General features: G+C 46.0%; 1 protein-coding gene across 1 annotated transcript in view; it reads left to right on the top strand.

The window, feature by feature from the left end:
• The window catches only part of LOC115619018 (small conductance calcium-activated potassium channel protein 2-like), an 85900-nt gene that overhangs the window by 27481 nt on the left and 37251 nt on the right, over nucleotides 1-21168 (top strand). The window contains exon 4 of the mRNA XM_030511033.1: nucleotides 12543-12684. Within this exon, the coding sequence (XP_030366893.1) occupies nucleotides 12543-12684 (142 nt within the window). The remainder of the gene's footprint in view (nucleotides 1-12542; nucleotides 12685-21168) is intronic.

Genomic DNA, 21168 nt, shown 5'->3' on the forward strand with positions numbered 1-21168 from the left:
CAAGACCCGTGGATGGATTTCATCAGGTCCCATGGACTTGTGCACATTCAGGTTCTTAAGATGGTCTTGAACCTGATCCTCTCCTACAGTGGGCCTACGGTCTTCATTCTCCCAGTCCCTGCATCTGCTTTCCAAGACTTGTGTGGTGTGGTCAGAGCATTTGCTAGTGAAGATTGAGGCAAAGAAGTCATTGAGAACCTCAGCCTTCTCCAAATCCATGGTAGCCAGTTCTCCCGATAGCTTCCAGAGAGGGCCCGTGTTGTCCCTAGTCTGTCTTTTATTTGCTACGTATCTACAGAATCCTTTCCTGTTATCTTTCACATCCCTTGCCAGATTTAATTGTAACTGGACCTTAGCTTTCCTAACCTGGTTCCTAGCTTCCCGGAAAATGTGCCTGTATTCTTCCCAGGCCGCCTGTCCTCACTTCCACCTTTTATAAGCTTCTTTTTTCCCTCTAATTTTCCTCAGCACCTCCTTATCCATCCATGGAGGTCTCATAGCCCTCCTGCTGCACTTCCTTCTAGTCAGGACGCAACACTCCTGAGCATGTAGCACGTAGCAGGAGTGATGAGGGATACTAATCCATTTCTACAAGACATAAGTGGACAATCTTATGATCACTATTAGAGGGGCCCTGCCTCCAGCCAGGTGGAGGAGAGGGATAATCGGGTCTACTGGACTGTGTGGATCACATGGCCTGGCACATCAGTCCTACAGGAGTATAAGGCCCTAGTAGATACCGGTGCACAGTGTGCTCTGATGCCATCAAAGTATCAAGGGGCGGAACATATTTGTATTTGTGGAGTGACAGGAGGATCCCAAGAGTTGACTGTACTGGAGGCTGAAATCAGCCTGACTGGGAGGAAGTGGCAAAAGCGCCCCATTGTGACTGGTCCAGGGGCTCCATGCATCCTTGGTATAGACTATCTCAGGAGAGGGTACTTCAAAGACCCAAAGGGGGACCGATGGGCTTTTGGTGTAGCTGCCTTGGAGACAGAGGAAATGAAGCAGCTGTCCACCTTGCCTGGTCTCTCAGAGGATCCTTCTGTTGTGGGGTTGCTGAAGGTTGAAGAACAACAAGTGCCAATCGCGACCACAAAGAGTGCACCGGCGGCAATATCGCACCAACCGACACTCCCTGATTCCCATCCATAAGCTGATCCGCAGACTGGAGAGCCAAGGAGTGATCAGCAGGACCCGCTCACCCTTTAATAGCCCCATATGGCCAGTGCGAAAGTCTAATGGAGAGTGGAGACTAACAGTAGGCTATCGTGGCCTGAATGAAGTCACACCACCACTGAGTGCTGCCGTACCGGACATGCTAGAACTTCGGTATGAAATGGAGTCAAAGGCAGCCAAGTGGGATGCCACAAGTGATATTGCCAATGCTTTTTTCTCAATCCCTTTGGCAGCAGAATGCAGGCCACAGTTTGCTTTTACTTGGAGGGGCGTCCAGTACACTTGGAATCGACTGCCCCAGGGGTGGAAACACAGCCCTACCATCTGCCATGGACTGATCCAGACTGCACTGGAACAGGGGCAAGCTCCAGAACACCTGCAATACATTGATGACATTACCATGTGAGGTGATACAGGGAAAGAAGTTTTTGAGAAAGGGCGGAAAATAATCCAAATCCTGCTGAAGGCCGGTTTTGCCAGAAAACGGAGTAAAGTCAAGGGACGTGTACAGGAGATTCAATTTTTGGGAATAAATTGGGAAGATGGACGTCGCCAGATCCGCACAGATGTGATCAGGACACCAGGTGCCCACCAAGCCGCCCTATTACTCCCCCTCCTCAACAGGACGTGGGAGAAAATATGATGAAAAGCTCATAGGTCAAGATGAGGACAGGAAGATCACTCAGCAATTACAGTCACGGGCAAAACACACTCCACTTGGGGAAGATTAATTTAATGTATTGCAAATTAATCACAGAGTAGGATAATGAGAAATAAGAACAAATCTAAAAACACCTTCCCCCCACTGCTCCCTTCTTCCCAGGCTCAACTTCACTCCTAACTCTTCTACCTCCTCCTTCCCTCTCCTTCTTCACTGATCTTGGTGTCTGCAGGGCTGTTTCTTTCACGTATTCTCACTCCTCTCCCAGCTGCTGTTGTGCAGTGGTTTTTACCCTTTCTGTAATATATTATCACAGAGGCACTACCAACATTGCCAATTGGCTCAGCTTTGGCCAGCAGCAGGTCCGTCTTGGAGCCAGCTGGAATTGACTCTTTCGGACATGAGGGCAGCTTCTGGCGTCTTCTCACAGAAGCCACCCCTGCAGTCCCCCCAAACCTTGCCACATAAACTCAGTATGTGTCAATAACAGTGGTTGCAGGTTTTTTTCTTGCCACGCATCACAATGTCACAGAATCACAGAATGGTTGAGTTTGGAAGGGACCTCCTGAAGTCATCTGGTCCAACCTCCCTGCTAAAGCAGGGCCACCTAGAGCTGGTTGTCCAGGACCATGTACAGATGGCTTTTGAATATCTCCAAGGTGGGAGGCTCCACAACCTCCCTGGGCAGCTTGTTCCAGTGCTCAGTCACCTTCACAGTAAAAATGTGTTTCCTGATGCTCAGACGGAACCTCCTGTGCTTCTGTTTGTGCCCATTACCTCTGGTCCTGTCACTGGGCACCACTGAAAAGAGCCTGGCTCCATCCTCTTTGCACCCTCCCTTCAGGTGTTTATATACATTGATGAGATCCCCCCTGAACCTTCTCTTCTCCAGGCTAAACTGTCCCAGCTCTCTCAGCCTTTCCTCATAGGAGAGATGCTCCAGTCCCTTAATCATTTCCTAGCATTACAAAGCATATTTTCAGACATGTACATAATTCCTTACAACTGACACTCAAGTTTGTATCCAAGGCTCATCCCAAACACTTGGTATGATTTGCATGACTACACAGAGGACACAAGCATTTTTGCATCCATCGTGAAAGGCCTTGAAGCCAATGAAAGCCCTTTGGCTTCTCCAAGTTTTGCATCGGCTTCCAAAACAGACTATAGCCCCGTAACACTATCATCATCTATTCCTGTTCCTGCTGTCATCCTAGTCAGGTAGCTGGCACTCTGGGACCCAAGAAATACTTTTTTTTAATCCTTCTTCCTAGTGGTCAGGGACTGGTCTCTTTTGCTGTCTCAGCTTGGCATTAGAAGATATGCTTATGCACTGTGTCCCACATTGGCCACACACACCCTGTAAATGAGAGCCTGGCGCAGAGACACCTGCTTAGTGCCAGCCCGTTCCAACTCAACCTGATGTATGTTCACGGCATAGCATTTTGCATAGTGCTAGTACAGATCTAAAAGGAGTAAAATTGATTGACACTACCAAATGGTAGATTTTAAGGTCCCACCACCTGGCAGATGCATTCCCCTCTGCGAGTGAATTAAGACTACAGACTCTCACCTCAGCCTTCAGGCAGCACATTTCCAAGGAGAAAACAATGCTGAGTTCAGGCATTACTCTGCCTGGGCAGTCTTCTCAGCACAAGCTGTCAGCACACTCAGCATCAATTGAAACTGAATAGTTAGTCTTAAACTGCTATATCAGCACATGCAAGCATTCATCTTTATCTGAGCATCAGGAGCTTTCAGAAGTGTTTAGCTTCCCCCCCCCCCCCCCCAGTTGTTACATTTAGTAGTACTGCAATATATTATGCGGAAGTGTTATTCTCTGATACCACCGTGCTAAGCAGCGTGCAACATAAAACAAAGATAGCCCCTGACCCAAAAGCTCGCAACTTAAGTAATCCGAAATAGTTGTCCAATTTATGTTGCAGCAATAGATTCAGTTTCAATTCACACATTTGGATTCAATGGAAACCCATGGGGATTTTACCAATGGATTTTATTTAATACAGAACAAGGCTTAAAAACAAATATTGTTTATCATTGAGATAAACCCACTGTTTTATAGAAAAATAACTACAAGTAAATTCATGTTCAATTTTTGAATTCAGGAATGGTTTTGATTGATCAGCCTATGAGCTCTGTACTGGTATAACATCACCGTTTGTTATACTAGTATAAACAAAGTTTAAGAAGGTGTCCTGATTTCAGTGCAGAAATAAAATTGAACCTTTCTGGAAATACCCTATCTCTCTCTCTAGCTTTTTCCTCTGTCTCGCCTTTTCATTCACTCTTGGTCTCACACTCACATTCTCGCCTTTGCTGTCTCTGTCTCTCTCTTGCTCCCTCCCTCAATCTCACTGCCTCTCCCTTAATCACTTTCTTGCTCCCTTCCTCTATTTTTTTTGCTCTAGCACTCACATGGTTTCTTGCTTTCTCTTCATCGAGCTCTCTCTTTCCCCAGCTAGTCTGGCTTGATCTTCACTAGCGATCACACTCACTCACACACCTGCATTTACTCCAGTTGCTGGCACCACACTCCATCTCACGGTCTGACTCCCGTTGCTGCACTCGTACCCACCTCCGTACACACACATACACACAGAATAGAGAGCCCTTAGCCAGGAAAGAGTTAGAAAGGAATTTAATAAGAAGATAGGACAGACCGTGCTGATCAGGCACAGGCCAGACAAGTGCCTGTTACATTCTTTTGGTTCTCCTCCCCATCCTGCCCGGGGAGGGGGTGGTGAGCGAGCGGCTGCGTGGTACTGAGTTACCGACTGGGTTTAAACCACAACAATAGCACCGCTTAGCTTACGGTTCCTAATCACCTGGACCCTCTGCAGATTGGGTCAAATCTTAATACTTGGCTTGCCATATCAATATAACAATCATAATCTAGACTCGAAAACGCATAAAAAAACACACTGACTAGCAAACCATTTACATGCGACTGGCCCTTTTTATCCCCTTACTCTTCTATTTGTCCACACTTGTTCCTCCCCAAAGCACCTAACCCACTCCCTTGTCCTGCCTTTGGTTCATCCCCTAAACATGCCATAGTAAAAGTCCTGTGCAATTCCCATCCCAAACTGGTTTTCCCTGCATCTCATGAAAAGTCCCACCCCTAGGCAGCAACCTCCTTAGTCATAAAGGCGATCTGGAAAGCTGCTCCCGATTGACTTATCTCGATGGGTTTCATGCCTGGACAATGGGTCTGCTGGGACAGCCCTGGGAGGGGCCCGGAGAAGGTGTTCATTCCTCAGGAGTCCTTGGTTTGGGTTCCCATCTGGCATTTTGTGCCCCTGTGTTCCTCTGGTCTTGTGCAGATGGGCCTTTGATCAACTGATGGCCCCTGTGATGGGCCTGGGAGTAGCATGGTCAGGGTATTATTTGGACTCCCCCTCTTGCCGTTGCCTCTCTGAGCTCCTTTGCGAGTGAGCAGATGAGCTTTTATCACATAACTTAACAGAGAGCATACAAATACACTTTAATGTAATTTTAAAATCACAATGCTCTATGTCATATACACTTGTATTTCTGGGTGCTTTTTCTAAAATAATCTATGCTATATAAACATACTCAGAGATTTTAATATTTTGTAAGCTTTTGTAAGCTAGGATTTTGTAATCCTAGAAAGGCTTAGTGATTTTTTTCTTTAATATCTGAGAGAAGTTAAAGTTGTAAAGAGGGAGCAGAGACAGGACACCTGGCCCAAACTAGCCAAAAGGGGTATTCCATATCACAGCATGTCATGCTTGGTATAGAAACTAGGGGGAGTTATCTGGAAGGGGTGATCGCTGCTCGGGTCGGGCTGGGTATCAGTCAGTGGGCGGTGAGCAATTGCATTGTGCATCACTGCCATTTATTGTTGTTTTCCTTTCCCCTTTTAGTTTTATATTCTCTCCCCTTGTTATTTCCCTTATCACGATTAGTAGTAGTAGTATCATATTGTACTTTAGTTATTAAACTGTTCTTATCTCAACCCAGGGGTTTTACATTCTTTTGGTTCTCCTCCCCATCCTGCCCGGGGAGGGGGTGGTGAGCGAGCGGCTGCGTGGTACTGAGTTACCGACTGGGTTTAAACCACAACAATAGCACCGCTTAGCTTACGGTTCCTAATCACCTGGACCCTCTGCAGATTGGGTCAAATCTTAATACTTGGCTTGCCATATCAATATAACAATCATAATCTAGACTCGAAAACACATAAAAGAATACGAGTCACTTACTCATTCCTTGGAGGAAGCAGACGATCGTGGAGGCACCCCTGGCCACCGGGAGGTCACGGGGTCTCACTGTCCAGCAGCAGTTCCGGTCCCAGTTCCCACTTAGGACCTGTGACTGCTTTATTTTATAGACAGTGCTCTGTGTGCTGCTATGCTTCCCTGTTCTGTGACAGGGTCATCACCACCATTTGGTTGGCCGGGTGCCTGGGACCTTCAAGGCTGGTAAGGAGGGGAGTAGTCGGCCTGGCACTCAGGAACCTTGAGGCCAACAGGGAGGGGAAGAAGAAATCTGATTTGTCTACTTGGTTCACAGGACCTTCAGGGCCTGATAGTGAGGGGAGAGCAGACTAATACATCACAGAGAATGGCTGTTTGCCTTATAAAATGGTGTTAACCATATTGCCATATTACCAGCAGTCAGGAGCAGGGGGTAGCAGTCACAGTAATGTGAGAAAGCAAGCATGAAAGTGGTTAAAGTGAGAAAGCAAGTGCCAGAAAGTGAGCAGGAGTGAGTGAGAGCACAAGAAAGTGATTAAGAGCAAGTATGAGAGCCAAGAGGGAGAGCGAAAAATTGAGAGGAAGAGAACTAGAAAGCAAGAAAGGCAAGAGCATGAGAGAAAGTGTGAGGTAAGACGTGAGCAAGGGTGCATAAGTGAGTGCAAGTGAGAGAAAGCACACGCAAACACCTGTGCAAGAATTTGTGAGAGAAAGCAAAAGACGGAGAGAGAAATAGGGGGATGGGAAAGCTTGCCATTGATCAGGGTCACAGTCAAAACGGTTCTTCTTTTAGGTTATTTGCTAGAGAGGGTTCACAAGGTGAATATGTGTTCTCCAGAATATGTGTTCTCCAGAAACCCACAACACCTAGAAAAGCTTGGGGCAGTTGATTCCAGGTGTATTGGACACCCCTGCACATGAAAGCAAACTGTGGCCTGCATGCACTCTGCTGCCAGAGGAAGCAAGAAAAATGCACTGGCGTATTAGCTGTAGCATACCGCTTGGCAGCCTTCGACTTCAGTTGCTATTGGAGTTCTAGCATGTTTGGTACAGCAACACTCAGTGGTGGCCACCTGATCAGGAGGAGGAAGTTGATGAGGCTTTCTATGGGCAGCTGGAAATAGCCTCATGGTCACAGGCCCTGGTTCTCCTGGGGGACTTCAACCACCCAGGTATTTGTTGGAAGCATAACATGGCCCAGCACACACAGTCCAGGAAGTTCCTGCAGATCCATTTTTTAATCCGTTTTTACAAGAATTATGTGGAGCATCCAATGACCAGGAATAGAGGGGCCCTGCCTATAGCCAGGTGGAGGAGAGGGACAACCGGGTTTACTGGACTGTATGGATTAGATGGCCTGGAATGTCAGAGCCACAGGAGTATAAAGCTCTAGTAGACACCAGTGCACAGTGTACCCTAATGCCATCAAGCAATCAAGGGGCAGAACCCATTCGTATTTCTGGAGTGACAGGAGGATCCCAAGAGCTGACTGTAATGGAGGCTGAAATCAGCCTGACTGGGAAGGAGTGGCAAAAGCACCCCATTGTGACTGGCCCAGAGGCTCCATGCATCCTTGGCATAGACTATCTCAGGAGAGGGTACTTCAAAGACCCAAAGGGGTATAGATGGGGTTTTGGTATAGCTGCCTTGGAAACAGAGGAAATTAAGCAGCTGTCCACCTTGCCTGGTGTCTCAGAGGATCCTTCTGTTGTGGGGTTGCTGAAGGTTGAAGAACAGCAAGTGCCAATTGCTACCACAACAGTGCACCAGCAGCAATATCGCACCAACCGAGACTCCCTGATTCCCATCCATAAGCTGATCCGTAGACTGGAGAGCCAAGGAGTGATCAGCAGGACCTGCTCACCCTTTAAAAGCCCCGTATGGCCAGTGCGAAAGTCTAATGGAGAGTGGAGACTAACAGTAGACTATCGTGGCCTAAATGAAGTCACAGCACCACTGAGTGCTGCCATACCAGACGTGCTAGAACTTCAATCGCAACTGGAGTCAAAGGCAGCCAAGTGGGATGCCACAAGTGATATTGCCAACGCATTTTTCTCAATCCCTTTGTCAGCAGAGTGCAGGCCACAGTTTGCTTCCACCTGGAGGGGCGTCCAGTACACTTGGAATCGACTACCCCAGGGGTGGAAACACGGCCCTACCATCTGCCGTGGACTGATCCAGACTGGAAGAGGGGGAAGCTCCAGAACACCTGCAATACATTAATGACATCATCATGTGGGGCAATGGAGCAGAAGTTTTTGAGAAAGAGAAGAAATTATTCCAAATCCTTCTGAAAGCTGATTTTGCCCTAAAACAAAGTAAGGTCAAGGGCCCCCCACAGGGGATCCAGTTTTTTTAAAAAAAGAAAGTCAAGATGGACATTGTCAGATCCCTATGGATGTGATCAACAAGATAACAGCAATGTCTCCACCAACTAATAAGAAAGAAACACAAGCTTTCTTAGGCATTGAGGGTTTTTGGAGAATGCACATTTTAAATGATTTAAACCTAGCCAGCAACTAAGTACCAATCTACTGTTGGGATCCCCCAGTCACTCCGGAAGTAGAAATGGGTTCTGCCCCTTGATGGCTTGATGGCTGTAGCGTACATTGTGGACCAAATTACAGTCTGATAATAAGCCCTCTCTATGAAGTGACCTGGAAGAAGAAATATTTCAAATGGGGCACTGAGCAATGACAAGCCTTTGAACAAATTAAATGGGAGATAGTTCATGCAGTAGCCCTTGGACCTGTCCGCAGCCAGAGAGAATGGTCCTACCTGGAGCCTCTGGCAGAAAGCTCCAGGGGAGATTCGAGGTTGACCCCTCAGCTTTGGGAGTCGGGGATACAGAGGATCCAAGGCCTACTAAACTCCAACTGAAAAAGAGATACTGGCAGCCTATGAAGGGGTTTGAGCTGCTTCAGAAGTGATTGGCACTGAAGCACAGCTCCTCCTGGCACCCTGGTTGCCCGTGCTGGGCTGGATATTCAAAGGGAAGGTCTCCTCTACACATCATGCAGCCGATGCTACACAGAGTAAGTGGGTTGGACTGAACACACAACGAGCTCAAATAGGAAATCCCAGTCATCCAGGAATCTTAGAAGTGATTATGGATGGGCCAGAAGGCAAAGATTTCAGAATGTCACCAAGAGGAGGCAGTAACACGTGTTGGAGAGGCCCCGTTGTATAATAAACTCCCAGAAAGTGAGAAGCCATATGCCTTGTTAACTGATGGGTCCTGCCGTACTGTGGGAAAGCATCAGAGATGGAAAGCAGCTGTATGGAGTCCCCTGCGACAAGTTGATGAAACTGCTGAAGGAGAATGTGAGTCGAGTCAGTTTACAGAGGTAAAAGCCATCCAGCTGGCCTTGGACATTGCTGAATGAGGAAAATGGCGAGTACTTTATCTCTCTACTGACTCATGGATGGTGGCAAATGCCCTGTGGGGGTGGTTGCAGCAATGGAAGCAGAGCAACTGGCAACGCAGAAGTAAACCCATCTGGGCTGCTGCATTGTGGCAAGAGATTGCTGCCCGGGTGCAGAACCTGGTGGTGAAGGTATGCCACCTAGGTGCTCATGTACCCAAGAGTCAGACCACTGAGGAACACCAGAACAACCAGCAAGTGGATAAAGCTGCTAAGATTCAAGTGGCTCAGGTGGATTTAGATTGGCAACATAAGGGTGAATTATTTTTAGCCTGGTGGGCCCATGACACCTCAGGCCATCAAGGCAGAGATGCAACATATAGATGGGCTCATGATCGAGGGATGGACTTGACCATGGATGCTATTGCCCGGGTTATTCATGAATGCAAAACATGTGCTGCAATTAAGCAAGCCAAGAGGTTAAAGCCTTTCTGGTATGGAGGATGATGGATGAATTACAAATATGGGGAGGCCTGGCAGATCGACTCTATCACACTCCCACCAACCCGCCAAGGCAAGCACCAAGTGCTTACCATGGTGGAAGCAACCACTGGATGGCTGGAAACATATGCTGTGCCCCACGCCACTGCCCGGAACACTATCCTGGTCCTTGAGAAATAAGTCTTGTGGTGACATGGCACCCCAGAAAGAATTGAGTCAGACATTAGGACTCATTTCCAGAATAACGTTATAGACACTTGGGCCAAAGAGCATGGTATTGAGTGGGTATATCACATCCTATTTTTCCCCAGCCTCTGGGAAAATCGAATGGTACAGTGGACTGTTCCAAACTACACTGAGAGCAATGGGTGGTGGGACTTTCAAATATTGGGATACACATTTAGCAAAGGCTACCTGGTTGGTCAACACTAGGGGATTTGCCAATAGGGCTGGTCCAGCCCAATCAGAACTCTTACGTACCGTAGAGGGGGATAAAGTTCCTGTAGTACATGTAAAGAGTCTGCTGGGGAAAACAGTCTGGATTATGCCTGCTTCAGGCAAAGAAAAACTGGACAAGTGCAGTGGTGATTGAATCGGTACTGGCTTCAGCATGTGATATTCCCACACTGTATACCATCCATCTTTCCTGCCCTGAGAGACTGTTATGACAGATGGAGCCGTGAGTCATGCACTGAATGAACTCAACGAACTTTTGTAGGGATGGTCCATAGACGAAGGGAATGATATCTTTGTGTATTTACATATATATATAGCATATAAACTGGGGGAGTTACCTGGAAGGGCCAGAGTGCTGCTCAGGTCAGGCTGGGTATTGGTTGGTGGGTGGTCAGTGATTGTATTGTGCATCACTGCTGGTATTCAGTTGGGGTTGTGGTTTTTTTTTTGCTTTCCTTTCCCCTTTTAGTTTTATATCTCTGTCTCTCCTTGCTATTTCCTTTTTTATTATTATTAGTAGTAGCAGTAGTATATTATGTTTTATTTTAACTGTTGTAGTGTTCTTATCTCGACCTGTGGGTTTTACATAATTTTGATTCTTCTCTGAATGCCTCTTCTCTGAATGCCTCTGTTTTCTCTCTCTTCCCCCCCAATAAGATAAGCTATTTTTCGCCATAACAAACTGAGAAGTAATGCAATGAATAACTTCCAAAAGTAACCTGACCATAACAGCTTGCATTTTAACTATGAACTGGAGTCAAAGGCAGCCAAGTGGGATGCTGCAATTGATATTGCCAATGGATTTTTCTCAATCCCTTTGGCAGCAGAGTGCAGGCCACATTTTGCTTTCACCTGGAGGGGCATCCAGTACACTTGGAATCGACTGCCCCAGGGGTGGAAACACGGCCTAAGAAAGCTCATGTTTCTTTCTTATTAGTTGGTGGAGACATTGCTGTTATCTTGTTGATCAAAATCAGGTTTCAGAAGGATTCGGAATAATTTCTTCTCTTTCTCAGAAACTTCTTCTGCTCCATTGCCCCACATGATGATGTCATCAATGTATTGCAGGTGTTCTGGAGATTCCCCGTGTTCCAGTGTAGTCTGGATCAGTCCATGGCAGATGGTAGGGCCGTGTTTCCACCCCTGGGGCAGTCGATTCCAAGTGTACTGGATGCCCCTCCAGGTGGAAGCAAACTGTGGCCTGCACTCCACTGCCAAGGGGATTGATATATTAACTATTATAGTGTTCTTATCTCAACCTGTGGGTTTTACATAATTTCGATTCTTCTCTGAATGCCTCCTGGGGAGGGGGAAGGTGTGGGGGAGGTGAGTGAGTGGCTGCGTGGTACTTAGTTACCAGCTGGGCTTAAACCATGACAGAATGCTAAGTGGAAGAAGAGGGAAGAGAACTCCAGTGACACAAAAGTTGTCACTCGCCACCTCCTCTGGATAGACTGATGCCCAGCCAGTTCCTGAGCAAAAGAGGGCAAACCCCCTAAAGCCCCTTCTTTTCCCTTTTATTGCTGAGCATGACGTTATATGTCATGGAATAGCTCTTTGGTTGGGTCAGGTCATCTGCCCAGTTCCCTCCTAGCCTATTGCGCAACCCTTCCTCCCCCAGTCTATTCACTAGGAGGACAGAGTGAGAAAGAGAGATGGCTTGATCCTGTGCAAACACTGTTCAGCAGTAGCTGGAATATTAGTGTGTTAGCAGTACTGTTTTGATAAAAAATCCAAAACACAGCACTATATGAGCTGCTTTGAAGAAAATTAACCGTATCCTAGCCAGGCCTAGTACATGTATACTGCCTGTAACCCCCATCCCCTCTGTGATGCTTGGGGGGACATGTAGAAGAGTTGGGAGTGAAGGGGTGAAGTTGAGCCTGGCAAATGGGGGGTTGGGGGGGAGGTGTGTTTTTAGTTTTTATTTTTGTTTCTCATTACACAAAACTATTTCATTGTGTGTCCCCCCATCTTGCTGAGCAGAGAGATGTGAGAGGCTGGGCGGGTGTTTGGCTGTTAGCCATGGTTGTTCCATCACACACCAGTGAGTGAGATTTCTTTCGGACAGCACAAAAATTTAATGGAACTTTTCATTATAAAGAAATCATGTTCCTTTTTTTTTTTTTTTTTTTTCAGGTACCATGATCAACAGGATGTTACAAGCAACTTCCTTGGAGCAATGTGGTTGATTTCAATAACATTTCTATCCATTGGATATGGTGACATGGTACCTAATACATACTGTGGGAAAGGAGTCTGTTTATTGACTGGAATCATGGTGAGTGTTTCAAAATTTATTCGCTGGACATGAGATTAAGTTTGTTGGAATTAATCCCCAAACTCATGGTAATCATAACAGAAATCTTTATTTGTTAACTTTTAAAGTATTTAGGCTTACTTGCACCATTCCATGGTCTCTCATTCCATGGGAAAAGAATGGAAGGCTTTCATCCTCAGTAGGTAGAATGAAGAACCATGTAATAAAATACGGAAAAACAATTCCACCCTGATGCCATTCTCAGCTTCAAAATCTCAATAGAGTCTTTCATTGAATGTTAGGATATCACATCTTCTTGACTGTCTTGGGACATGTTCAATTGGACCACTTCTAATAACAAACCTGAAGCTCTGATATTTTCTTCTTAATGAAGTTACTTGCCAATGTGTAATTGTGATGGTGGCTAGTCTCCTAAAGCATTTTGCTTGTGCATAGATTTCTACGTTGTTTCTTATAAATATAATAACATATGGTCAATAGTTTTCCATTGCTTTAAGTGGATTTATGTATTGCAGTTTTCATTATAAGAGTTTTTGTTACCATTGATTTAATTGGTAGACCGTACATATTCAGTACATATTTATTAGCTGTACTTCATATCTATTTTCTTTTTTTTTTATGTCTTGTAGCATTTGGTACAAGTTAGGTAGGGAGTAGGGTGATAAATTATAATGGCAATTTCTGCATATTTACACTAAATTAGAAGTAGAAAAGCTCCTGATCCTGCCACTTCTGTTTGTATCAAGCTCCTGGGTAAATTTCCCTGTGATAATTTCAAGATGGGCATCTTATATAACATATATGACAGTAAGATCCATTGATCATAGAAGTAATGCAGCTTCAATATCTACCTTCTATTAAAATAGGTATATTGGGATTATGGCTGAAAACAAATGGTGGCAATAAGTTTTCCTTTTTGAGCAGGCGTTTTAATAAATCTGGTGTTTATAAAATTATGTATTTTATGTTCAGAGAGTAAAACAGATCGATGCATTTTTGTGGTGTTGAAGACTTTTTTCCAAATGCTTCTTTTTTCATTTTTAACATCTGACAGGTTTCAGGTCTTTCACCTTTATTGAGAAAGACAAGAAAGCAGGAGAGGGTCTTTTTACAAGGGCATGCAGTAACAGGACAAGGGGGAATGGCTTTAAATTGAAAGATAGGAGATTGAAATGAGATCTTAGGAACAAATTCTCCAATATGAGAGTGGTGAGACAGTGGAAGAGTTTGCGCAGAGAAGCTGTGGCTGTCCCATCCCTGGAAATGTTCAAGGCCAGGTTGGATGGGGCTTGGAGCAACCTGGTCTAGTGGAAGGTGTTCCTGCCCATGGCAGAGGAGTTGGAACTAGATGATCTTTAAGGTCCATTCCAAACAAAACTATTCTATGATTCTATGAAACATGGGCATTTAATGTAGCAAGTAGATTACTGTGATCACAACACACCACCACCACCAAATTTTTGCTTTTGGATAAGACCCCTGTTAAAAAGCATACAAGGGAAAATAAATAGAAATAGAAATACAAGATTAGGGAAGCATCTATAAATGACTGGTTACAAGAGTGGTTACACAGACCACCAAATAGTACATATTGGCTTTGCAGAACTGGTGGCCCAAGGAGGGCTCCTTTTGTGTCTTGACACCATAGAAAGGAGAGAACCCAGGTATGCCCTGGCGCTCCTCCCACTTTTGCCTCAGGAATTGGTTTCACTGGGATGGAAAATGGACTGCTCAGGGCGAACCCTGCATTGTGCTTCTGCCAGGGAAGTAGACTTTATGCAGTCATAGAATCATAGAATCATAGAATCATAGAATAGTTTGGGTTGGAAGGGACCTTCAAAGGTCATCTAGTCCAACCCCCCACAATGAGCAGGGACATCTTCAACTAGATCAGGTTTCCCAGAACCATATTGTTGTGGTCCCACTTTCTCATGTCTTCTCCGTGATCCTGCAGGTAAAACCATAGGATGCACTGTGGTGTGTACCTCCTATATCTTCACTCTTGAGCAGTAGTACACCTTCTGTTAATAGCTGAGATGTGGGTTTGTAAATGTGGGGAGCTGGATAGATCATCTCTCATTTGTTTGAACTCCTGGGTCAGGAGGTTTTCCACAGCTGAAATGATGGAAGGAGCAAGATTGTCTTCAAACTCTCGGAGCTGACAACTCACTTCATCCACTATTGGTGCTGCTGCTTCCCTCCAGCTCATCAATGCCAATGAGTTGGCATATGATGATGGTGCACTCTGTGTAAATTTCTGCCACATGGGTCGTGTACATTTGACTTCATCTGGATCTATGGGTGCATTCCCGGCATCTGGCTTATGATAGTCCCTCTGGATGGCATCCCTTCCCTCCAGTGTATCAACCGAACCACACAGCTTGGTGTCATCGGCAAACTTGCTGAGAGTGCACTCAATCCCACTGTCCAGGTCACTGACAAAGATGTTGAACAAGATCGGTCCCAACACTGATCCCTGAGGAACACCACTTGTTACTGCTTTCCAACTGAACATTGAGCCGTTCACCACAACTCTTTGTGTGCGGCCATCCAGCCAATTCTTTATCCACCCAGTGGTCCATCCATCGAATCAATGTCTCTCCAATTTAGAGACAAGGATGTCATGTGGGACAGTGTCAAATGCTTTGCACAGTTTTGGTCAGCTGCAGTGTCTATTACTGGGGTTGGAGTGGCTGCAGTGTCTGTTGTCAGAGTTGGAGTAGCTGCTGTGCTTGTCTCTGGGATTGGGGTAGCTGCTGTGCTTGTTGCTTGGGATGGAGCAGCTGTGTTGTCTTTGGCAGCTGTCAGCTTTGCCATCAGATCCAGAGACATCTTTTTCCTGCTCCTTACAGAGCAGGGCTTTGTAGGCGTAGGCCAAACCCCAGCATACTGTGGTGATTTATCCCTCTCTCATATTGCCAGGATGACAGCACACCTTTTCTAAGTGTTTTACTAGTTTTTCCAGATTTTGCACTTGTTCAGGGGTGAAGTTCCAAAGCACTGGAGGGGCCCACTGGCCTAGGTACTTGCTCATACTATCCCACACACCCACCACTCATGACTCTCCAGCCTCGGGGAAGATCTCTTGGCGGTATTCTTAGATATTTGTTTAACCTTAGACAAGACCTGAGCCTGACCTTGCTTAGCTTCCAAAATCAGATGAGATTGGGCATTCTTAGGGTGGTATGACCATAGGTAAAACACATGAAGCATGCAGCAACACACTGGTTTCCAGCAAAAGGAGCAGGCTGGTTTCAAGGGCACTAAAAGGATATTCAAAACCTTTAGAATTCTCAAATACTTCTGTAAATAGCCTGGTGGGGGAGCAGAGGGAGTGAGAGGAAGTCTCCTTCACAGCTTGACCCTCCGAGGGGGAAAAAAAGATGTGTAATTGTTAAAAATTCCCATTACATGCCTCCCAAAGTTTAGAGGTGGTGGCCACACTGAGAATACATACTAGATCAGATTAATGATCAATGATTTTATTGTATTACAAGTCATTACCATAAAGTGCAACGAAATGAGAACCTTAGCCCAGGCCCCAAAGCCGATAAACACTAAAACAGCAAATGCTGGCTGCAAGTAAGGTGTGGCATAATGAAACTCTGAGACCAAGTACAACAACTCCAAGAGCAAATAAATCAACATTGTGACAAGTGACTATTAATCCAAAACAATGAATGCTTATCACATATATGTTTTGACACACTTTGGTCAGATCTGTTGTTATATCATCCTTTTGTGCCCACAAAGGACTGTCGTGGTTTAAACCCAGCCGGTAACTCAGAACCACGCAGCCGTTCACTCACTCCCCCCCTTCTTCCCCCCTGCTCCTGGCGGAATGGGGATGTGAATCAAAAGAATGTAAATCCCACGGGTTGAGATAAGTACAGTCCACTAACTAAAGTATAATGCAAAACTACTACTACTACCACCAATAATAATAATGATAAGGGAGAGAGTATAAAACTAAAAAGCGAGGGAAAAAGAAAACAACAAACACGAGTGATACACAATACAATTGCTCACCACCCGCGGACCAATACCCAGCCTGACCCAAGCAGCAATCTGTCCTTCCAGGTGACTCCCCCCAGTTTATATACTGATCATGACATGCTGTGGTATGGAATAACCCTTTGGCTAGTTTGGGGCAGGTGTCCTGTCTCTGCTTCCTCCTGGCTTCTTGTGCCCCTCATCACTGGCAGAGCATGAGAGACTGAAAAGTCCTTGATCAGGGTAAGCATTACTTAGCATCAACTAAAACATTGGTGTGTTATCAGAATTGTTAGACTAAAGTCGAAAACACAGCACTGCACCAGCTACTAAGGAGAAAAATAACTGTTACAGCTGAACCCAGGACACACATCCAGCCTGGCCTTGAATGTCTCCAGGGATGGCACATCCACCACCTCTCTGGGCAACCTGTTCCAGTCTCTCACCACCCTCATTGTAAAATTTTTTTCCTCACATCCGGCCTTGAATTTCTCCAGGGATGGCGCATCCACCACCTCTCTGGGCAACCTGTTCCAGTCTCTCACCACCCTCATTGTAAAATTTTTTTCCTCACATCCAGCCTGAATCTCCCTCTTTTAGTTTAAAACCATCACCTCATGTCCTATTTCAACAGGCCCTGCTAAAAAGTCTCTCCCCATCTTTCTTATAGGCCCCTTTTAAGAACTGAAAGGCCGCAATAAGGTCTTCCCGGAGCCTTCTCTTCTCCAGGCTGCACAACCCCAACTCTCTCAGCCTTTCCTCATAGGAGAGGTGTTCCATCCTTCTGATCATTTTTGTGGCCCTTCTCTGGACCCTCTCCAACAGGTCCATATCTTTCCTGTACTGAGGAGTGCAGAGCTGGATGCAGTACTCTGGGTGGGGTCTCACCAGAGCAGAGGGGCAGAGTCACCTCCCTTGACCTGCTGGCCATGCTCCTTTGGATGCAGCCCAAGATACAATTGGCCTTCTGGGCTGCAAGTGCACATTGCCTGCTCATGTCCAATCTTTCATCCACCAGTACTCCCAAGTCCTTCTCCTCAGGGGTACTCTCAATCCCTTCATCCCCCAGCCTGTATTGATGCTGGGGGTTGCCCTGACCCAGGTGCAGGACCCTGCACTTGGCCCCATTGAACCTCATGAGGTTCGCATGTGTCCACCTCTCAAGCTTGTCCAAGTCCCTCGGGCATGTCAACTCCACCACTCAGCTTCATGTCATCTGCAAACTTGCTGACAGCACACTCAATCCCACTGTGTCATTGGTGAAGATATTAAACAGTACTGGTCCCAATACAGACCCCTGAGGGACGCCACTTGTCACTGGTGTCCATCCAGACATTGAGCCATTGACCACTAACCTCTGGATGCAACCATCCAGCCAATTCTTCATCCACTGAACAGTCCGCCCATCAAATCCATATCTCTTCAGTTTAGAGAGAAGGATGTTGTGGGGGACTGTGTCAAAAGCTTTACGGAAGTCCAGATAGACAACATCCGTAGCCCTTCCTTTGTCCACTGATGTAGTAACTCCATCATAGAAGGCTGCTAGGTTGGTGAGGCCGGACTTGCCCTTGGCAAAGCTGTGCTGGCTGTCTCAAATCACATACCCGTGCCTTAGCATGGCTCCTAGAAGGATCTGTTCCATGATCTTCCCAGGCACAGAGGTGAGGCTGACAGGTTGGTAGTTCTCAGGATCCTCCTTCCTACCCTTTTTAAAAATGGGTGTGATATTGTCCTTGTTCCAGTCACCAGGGTCCTCACCTGACCACCATGACTTCTCAATTATCATGGAGAGTAGCTTGTCAACTACATCAGCCAATTCCCTCAGGACTCTGGGATGGATCTCATCAAGTCCCATAGACTTATGTATGTTCAGGTTCCTCAAACGGTCACAAACCTGATCTTCACTTACAGTGGGAGGGACTTTGCTTCCCCCAGTTCCCACCTTGCAGTTCATCCACTCAAGAGGCGTGGGGAGAGAGCCTGCCACCTGAGGCAAAAGAGTTGTTGAGTACCTCAGCCTTCTCCTTGTCCATTTTTACCAGTTTACCAGTCTTGCTCATCAGGGGGGACACACTTTCTTTGACCTTCCTTGTCACACTGACATGCCTGTAGAAGCCCTTCTTGTTATTCTTTGCATCCCTTGCCAATTTCAGCTCCAGCTGTGCCTTGGCCTTCCTGACCCCATCTCTGCACAACCAGGATACCTGTCCCTGCTTCCACTGCCTGTGCATTTCCTTCTTGCCCTTTAGTTTGACCAGCAGGTCTCGACTCAGCCATGCCAGCCTCTTGCCTTCCTTAGCCGATTTCTTACACCTGGGAATCACACGTTCTTGTGCTCTATGGAAAGTGTCCTTAAAGATCTGCCAGCTCTGTTCAGCTCCCTTGTCCCCGAGAGCAGTTTCCCAGGGGGTCCTATTGTCTAACTCCTTAAAGAGCTGGAAGTTGGCTTTCCTAAAATTCAGGGTCCTGACTGTACTCTTTGCCTGTCTCACCTCCCTCAGGACTGCATCAGTCTGCTGATGGCACCAAGTTGTGAGGTTATTAAAACTGAAGCTATTGCTATCTTGAGAAACTGGTTCAATTGCCATATTTTAAATTCTCCTGGAAAATAGGTATATCTTTACATATTATTCTGATGATATTAAAAGAAAATAAGCAGTTGAGAATCATTAAGAGTAAGCCAGTGCCTAATTAATGTATTAGAAAAAATAAAATAAGGAAAAAACCCCAAACTTGTGAGCCATTTGTATTCTTGAAAAAATAAGGTAATTATTTAAAGAATTTTTATTGTCATGTTGAACATTTTATTTTGGATCTTGCAAAGCACTTAAATATGTGAATCTTTAATGAAAATATTGAAAAAGTACAGAGCTGGTGGCATTGGTAAATGAAGAGGCTGTTTATATACTGGCAAAAGAAACTGCACTGGGTACCTCTCTAAATCACCTATCAGAGTTTTTCTGATAAGACTCCACTAAGAAGCAGTCTATTGAAACTATGCAATCTATGCAGACTAGCAGAATATATGGACCAGGTAGATGATAGATAGTAAATGTGCCCTCTGACTTCTCTATACATGAATTAGGTCTTCAGGGAGTGATTGATAAAAAGAAGAAATATGAGTGCCATCTTCTGTATCAGTACAGGATATAGAATAGATGGGAAGACCCACACGTTTTCACCAGGCCATGAAACTTGTCTGAGTTTTGGCTACCCATTGAATATGCAGTGGTTATCAATGCATACCCAATAGATCCCTCAGTTCCTGGTCAGCAGGCTGACCTCAGCTATAGGTGGAGCACTTTATTTGTGCTGTTATTAACTTCAGTGGCACTGAGTATACGTGATAGTATCTTCACCTGGTTAACTGTTTTATAGAGTCAGACCCTTGCAGTGTTTTGCCAATTTTTCCCTCCTTTATAAGGAGTATATAATGAATCATAGAATCATAGCATCATAGAATGGTTAGGATTGGAAAGGACGTTAAGACCACCTAGTTCCAACCCCCCTGCCATGGGCAGGGACACCTCCCACTAGACCAAGGTTGCTCAAGGCCCTATCCAACCTGACCTTGAATACTGTCAGGGATGGAGCATTCACAACTTCCTTGGGCAGCCTGTTCCAGTGACTCACTACGCTCACAGTAAAGAATTATATCCAACCTAAATCTCCCCTGTTTAAGTTTGAAGCCACTGCCCCTTGTCTTATCTCTACAGTCCCTGATGAAGAGTCCCTCCCCAGCATCCTTGTAGGCCCCCTTCAGATACTGGAAGGCTGCTATGAGGTCTCCAAGCAGCCTTCTCTTCTCCAGGCTGAACAGCCCCAATTTTCTTAGCCTGTCTTTGTATGGGAGGTGCTCTAGCCCTCCTCTCACTTGCTCCAACTGCTCCATGTCCTTCTTATGTTGGGGACACCAGAACTGTACACAGTACTTCCAGTGGGGTCTCACAAGAGCAGAGGGGCAGAATCACCTCTTTGACCTCCTGGTCACGCTTCTTTTGGTGCAGCCCAGGATACAGTTGGCTTTCTGGGCTGCGAGCGCACACTGTTGGCTCACGTTCAGGTTCTCATTGACCAACACCCCCAAGTCCTTCTCTGCAGGGCTGCTCTGAATCTCTTCTCCACCCAACCTGTAGCTTGTAGCTGTGCCCGGGATTGCCCTGACCCAGGTGTAGGACCTGGACTTGGCTTGGTTGAACTTCATGAGGTTGGCATTGGCCCACCTCTCAAGCATGTCCAGGTCCCTCTGGATGGCATCCCTTCCCTCCAACGTATCAACCGAACCATATAGCTTAGTGTCATTGGCAAACTTGCTGAGGATGTGCTGAATCTCACTGTCCATGTTGCCGACAAAGATGTTGAACAGGATTGGTCCCAACACTGACCGCTGAGTGATATCACTCATTACCCATCTCTGGTCGGACATTGAGCCATTGATCACAACTCTCTGTGTGCGGCCATCCAGCCAATTCTTTATCCACCAGGCAGTCC

Source organism: Strigops habroptila, chromosome W, assembly GCF_004027225.2.
Source record: "Strigops habroptila isolate Jane chromosome W, bStrHab1.2.pri, whole genome shotgun sequence".
In the NCBI taxonomy this organism is placed as follows: domain Eukaryota; kingdom Metazoa; phylum Chordata; class Aves; order Psittaciformes; family Psittacidae; genus Strigops; species Strigops habroptila.